Raw genomic sequence first — 5,358 nt, 5'->3', positions numbered from 1 at the left:
ATCCCCCCCTCCGCAGGGTGCACCGTCCGCCTGTCGCACCCCCTGACCCTGGAGCGAGTGGCGGCGTGCTGCGGACCCCACGACGCAGCGCAGCTGCTGCAGCTGGCGGCGGACGGGCCCGAGGCCCGTCGCAGGCTGTCCAAGGAGCACCCTGAGCTGGGAGCAGCGGTGGATGTGGACTGTCATGCGCCCCGCAGCAGTCTGGCGAGTCGGGTGGGGGAGTTAGGGGGGGCTGAGGGGCCGGGGTGGTGCAAGGCGAGGCGCTGGCTCATCACGCGCCCTCTCGCGCCCGAGCAGGAGGAGGAGGTGTGCTCCGCGTCCTCGACCGGCAGGCTTGAACGAGACCCTTCGCTGGAGGTAGAAGACGCACGGCTGGTGAGCAGGGAAGGGGTCGTGGCGGCTGGCGACTCGAGGATGCCTGCCAAGGCGTTTCCGGGAGGCAGGCGGGCGCGAGAAGTCGCCTGTGGCCCAGAGTGCTTCCCAGCATGCACCCCAACAACCAATGTGCAGGATGCCTGCCTCGCATTTGTCGAGCCGGCGCTGGAGGCAAGGTTTGGCACCTGGTTTGCGGAGCGGCAGGGGGGAACAGACACGCTCCTCCTGGGCCTGTCCATGCTGTCCTGGGTGCTCGGCCTGCTGCACAGCAGGCACAGCACGCAGGGCACGGCGGTGCTGCTCGGCTTGAGCCTGGTGCACGCTGCTGTGCTCGTGGTGAGGTTCTAGGAAAGGGAAGAGGACTAGGGGTGTTGGTGTGGGAGTGCTGGGAGGTAATGTGATCGGTTGTGTGCCCCGATTGAACGCCGGCCGTTCTCGTACTGCCCCTCGCCCCTGCCCGAACCAGCACAATGCCACTTGTGACAGATCATGGTGCGCCGCCACGCTGTCTATGCTGTCTGGCGGGACTCGCTCTGTGTGTTCTGCCACCTGGCACACAAAGTGGCGCTCGTTGTCTGCATCCTGGAGGGCAGACGCGCAGCAGGGCCTGAAGGTGAGGTTGTTTTGTTGCCGACGAGGGGTTGAAATGGAGAGTGGACGTCAGTCTAAGCGCAGCGGGAGGCCAGGCATGGATGCTGGACATTACGGTATGAAGCCAGTGCACAGAATCTGCCTGGGGTTCTGCTCTTGCCCTCTGCAACATGCAGATCCTCTTGGAGGGGCAGTCAAAGCACTCAGCTCTCACATTCAAACACCCTCACAACCGCAGGCCATACCTTTGCCGCGCTTTCCCTGACCGCGCTGACCGCGCTGCCCTTCGGCCTGCGGGCCAGGTTCCGAGTCCACATGTGGCTCCTTCTTGCACACTTCGTGCTCCTCCTCTGGTACCAACCCAGGGTTCTCCAAGGTGGGTACCTGGGCCCTGTCCCCACGTCTGGTGATGACGTGCCCATGTGGGAGGGTGGTCACTGTACACACCCATGCAGCTTACCATCCGCGTCACTTTCCCTTCTGCTCGAGTATACGAGGATATGCAGCCCATGTGCTCATGCTTACCCCGCTGTGCTCGATGCAGGCAACCTGTGGGGAACCGTCCTGGCCTCCCGCCTCTTGCTGGCCGTCGGAGCAAGCCTCGTCCTGCTCCTCACCGCAAGAGTTGAGCTCAAGGCTCGACAGCAATTCTGTTCGATACTGGGGTGCAAGTAGCGCCCAGGCGTTCGGCGCTGCTGCTCGCGCGCCGAATGCACATGCATACCCCGCCCTCGGAACGCAGCACTTCATTTCCAAGCGTGCCCGCACGCCTCAGCTGTCTCCACACTTCAAGCCCCAAACAGGCACGCCACTATCTCTGATTTGAACCCACGTGTGAGGGGGCGCTGTGGGCATGCCACGGCGCCGCCCACGCCGAAGAATCTTGCACCCTTGTGATTGCACTGCTGTGCCTCGTCCAGTCCTGCTCAGATCCCAAGGACAGTATCGTACAGGATGTCAACGTGCCATGCAGCCACGCATGCAGAGGTTCTAAGGGGGTTTCAGGGGCGGGGGCAGGTCTCTGGCAAGGGGGCCGGTCAAAACTGGGATGTCAGATGTCCTCGTCTGACGTCCACTCCTCGTCCGAGCCGGGACGGTCCACGTCGTCGGGCTCCTCGAACTCGGCGGTGTTCACCGCATACCTGAGCAGCCCGCCGATGCCGCCAAACCCTCGGCAGAACTGAGACCCCTCCTGCGACCGATTCGTCACAAACTCCAGCTGGCATCCGAATTTCTTGTAGCCGTTGGCAAGCCACTCCAGCAGGGGTTGCTGCAGGGGGTGGGGGAAGGAAGGGGACATCATTGGAGACCTCACGCCCGGCGAGTGTTCCACGGCTCCCCCCTGCATGGGCTGCATGGTATCACCGACCCCAGAGCGCTCGTAGCACCACATCGCCCAGTCCGCCCACCTTCTCTACCACATCCAGGTCAAGTCCAGTGACCTTGTCCTTGAATAGCTTGCTATCTGTCTCCTGTTCTTTGGTCAGGATCTTTACTTCTTGCTCTCCTGCAGGGGCATGCTTGGCAAGGCACTTCAGCGCCAGCAGAGCATCCGGGGTCTGGGCGGAGCCCTGAGGCAGCATGGGATGAGACACCCTCCTTTCAGCATCGCATCCCCCCTGGTTCCGGACACCCCGCCCAACCTCTCACCTGATGAGGTGTTGAATACATAGCGGGAGACCTCCAGGTTCTCCCAGATGATGAGGGTTTCTACCGCTCCCATCTCCAGGCACGCCAGCGTGTCCTTCACTCCAAACACATATTTTCCCGTATCTTGACTGATCTGGTCGAAGAAACTGCAGGCAGTGGGGTGAGGGTACCTTCAGGCATCAGCATCGCACAGAGCCCTGTGCACACATGCACGCAAGTCCCCGGCCATATACCGTACCTGCTGATCAGCCGCTTTTCTTGCACAAATTTCACGTTGGACAGGGTGTCGGCCGACAGCTCGATCGCTTGACTGAATCCGTTCTCTCCACCTGGAAGTTCGAAGAAAGGTGTGTGGGACTGAAGGGACTGAACAAAGGCCTTGTGCGATCGGGATGTGCCCAGTGTAGAAGATTCTCTGCAAAGCCTTCTTCAAGAAGGAGCGGGGGGGCCTAGACATCAAGGATTAAGAAACGGGAGGATATGTGATTGGAGAAGGGATGTACAACACCCTTAAAACTGATGGCAGCCCTGTGGGGGGGGCTGCCATCGTGCGAGGGTGCCGCATGCATGGTGTGGGGTGGCCGCCATTTAATCTGCTGCCACGGTGTATAGGCAGGAAACTGGTAAAGGCACCCATGGAAAATGTGGAGGTTTTGCTCGTGCACTGGGCTCATTATGAGGCCGGTCAAGATGAAGCAGCATGTGGTGCAGTCAGGCAGATAGGGAGGGCACAAACGTATGCAACCTTTGCCAAGCAAGCACTCTATAGAAGCAGCGTGGGTTGTGGGTTGCTGTTCAACTAGCCAGTCCATTTGGCACAGTCAGCGCAAGCATGTGACGCCGATCTCCAAGCCCATCTCAGGCTGAGCAGGGTAAGCTGCCGGTCACTCCCCACCCCCAATCACCACCCTCCGCACGGAAATCCCCCCCCTGCGCTCGTCCAGGCTCACCGTAGGACACGTCCACCACTGCGAGAATCACAGCCTGTAGGCGGGCGTCAAACATGTCGGACTGCGACAGCTCGGTCTTGAAGTCGGCGCTGCCTGCCAGCACCAGCCCCGCCACGTTGGGGCGGTCCGCGGAGATGAAGAACTGGACGGCCAGCTCGGCCACCTTGCGCACGTAATTGTGCCGCTTCTCCATGCGCAGGCGGCCGAAACGCAGCGCGGACTGCCCGCCGCGCCCGTGCTTCTTGGGCAGGTCCACCGTGATCTTGTGCAGCACCTCGCGGCTGTTCCCAGACAGCGTGCCGAACAGCGTGCCGTTCCCGTCCATGACGATGAAGCCGTACTTGGAGTCAGCCTCCATCAGCTCGTTCAGAGCCTCGGTGTGAAACTTGTTGTCGCACAGGTACAGGGAGGTGTTGATGGGCTTGAAGGGCTCGAAGTCGACGTTCAGCTTCTTCTCCTTGCCGTCCTCCGTCAGCACGGTGCCCGTGTACACGATGAGCCCGTTGGGCGGGACGCGGTTGTACAGCTTGAGCCGCTGCTGGGCAGACGTGATGGCAGCCAGCACCGACTGACGGTTGACGCGGGACTTGATGTTGGAGGCGGTGCCGTACTCGTTGGCCAGCATGGCCTGAGATTGGGCTACCTGGAAACGGGGAAATGTGGGGAAGTGGCAGGAGGGTGGGAGGGGGGTGGGGCTGTGGTAATAGGCAGGCCCCTCCAAACCCTTCACAAGGAGACAGGAGGCGAAAGTAATGAAGAAGAGAATTCAAGTCACCTACCTGGGACTTTGGTGGCAGGATGAGGCTGATCATTGAAGTGCCGTTGCCCTTGGCATTGTCTAGCGCCTTGATGAGCTGGGGTGGGAGGGGAGCAGGGGACGGCGGTGTGGGGGGGGTGCTCACCGCGGGAGCTCGCCAGAGAGCAAGGCGCCCTCCCTGATACCCTCCGATGCAAAATCTCATCCCCACTCACCCGCTTGACTTTCCAAATCTCGACCTGCTGGTCGGCGTCCGACTTCTGATCCGCCATGGCCCCTCGCTGCGGGGGAAACCGCCTGTGACGGGGTGTTTACCAACCAATGTACCGATTGTTTATCGAGCTGGCTGCGACCTCCAGGTCTATTGGCGGTACGTGGGAACCAGGCCACTCCTTGGTTCTGGACGGCTACTCACCGCAGCGGCGATTGTTTGGCGCCATATTCACGGACGGTATCCCAGCGCGCCCTGGCTTTCGACCTCGCCCGGTGCCCAGGCCCACATTGCGATCGTCAGGGTGAAGCTCCTCCTGCTATCAATGCTGAAGTCGCAATACTGAGCGACACATTCCATTTCGAGCAACCTTCTGGCGGGCCCCTGTGTCCTTGCCCTGCGCCATGCAGGCGTGTGGCGAGGACGTCTCTTTAGATAGACTGGCTTTGCGGTACGGCTCCGACAGTGATGGAGAGAATGTCACCAAGCAGCGCGATGTGAAGGCTATCGCGTTGCCCACCCCTGAGGCGGCAGAGCGGGCCTCCCCCTTGCCTGCCACCAGCGAGGCCGAGGACTCGGAGGAGGAGGACAGCTTTGACGAGGACGAGGAGCTGGCCTCCGCCCTGGCCTGGGCTGACATACAGGACGGTGAGATGGGTAGATGGCGTACGATGGATTGTTCAAGGCTAGGCCCCATCTGCCTGGCTGTCCAGGCCACACCACCTGGCTTGGCCTGGCCGTCACGCACAGAGGGCACACCTGCTGCTGCGGGCAGCGCCTGGCCCCACCCTCCGAGCCCTGCCCACGCCTCCGTCTTCTTCTCG

The 5,358-nt window shown here is 61.6% G+C and overlaps 3 protein-coding genes across 3 annotated transcripts in view; 2 read left to right on the top strand and 1 right to left on the bottom strand.

Moving 5' to 3' along the window:
* The window catches only part of F751_0532 (Squamosa promoter-binding-like protein 8), a gene marked incomplete at both ends in the record, with an annotated part of 5,202 nt that extends 4,479 nt beyond the window's left edge, over window positions 1-723 (top strand). The window contains 2 exons of the mRNA XM_011400099.1: window positions 17-213; window positions 511-723. Of these exons, the coding sequence (XP_011398401.1) occupies window positions 17-213; window positions 511-723 (410 nt within the window). The remainder of the gene's footprint in view (window positions 1-16; window positions 214-510) is intronic.
* A 141-nt stretch (window positions 724-864) lies between these two features.
* On the top strand, window positions 865-1,641 carry F751_0531 (hypothetical protein; the record flags this gene model as incomplete). Its single annotated transcript, XM_011400098.1, has 3 exons — window positions 865-988; window positions 1,205-1,342; window positions 1,511-1,641. 3 exons carry the CDS (start codon window positions 865-867, stop codon window positions 1,639-1,641), a joined length of 393 nt encoding a protein of 130 aa, XP_011398400.1.
* A 376-nt stretch (window positions 1,642-2,017) lies between these two features.
* On the bottom strand, window positions 2,018-4,595 carry F751_0530 (Eukaryotic peptide chain release factor subunit 1-3; the record flags this gene model as incomplete). The annotated part of the gene is made up of 7 exons (XM_011400097.1): window positions 2,018-2,236; window positions 2,376-2,473; window positions 2,617-2,762; window positions 2,855-2,945; window positions 3,567-4,209; window positions 4,346-4,420; window positions 4,539-4,595. 7 exons carry the CDS (start codon window positions 4,593-4,595, stop codon window positions 2,018-2,020), a joined length of 1,329 nt encoding a protein of 442 aa, XP_011398399.1.
* Between the last annotated feature and the right edge of the window lie 763 nt (window positions 4,596-5,358).

The sequence above is a fragment of the Auxenochlorella protothecoides genome, assembly GCF_000733215.1.
Source record: "Auxenochlorella protothecoides strain 0710 unplaced genomic scaffold scaffold108, whole genome shotgun sequence".
Lineage (NCBI taxonomy): Eukaryota > Viridiplantae > Chlorophyta > Trebouxiophyceae > Chlorellales > Chlorellaceae > Auxenochlorella > Auxenochlorella protothecoides.
The sequence above is the reverse complement of the archived record's forward strand: the minus strand, read 5'-3'. Positions and strand labels throughout refer to the sequence as shown.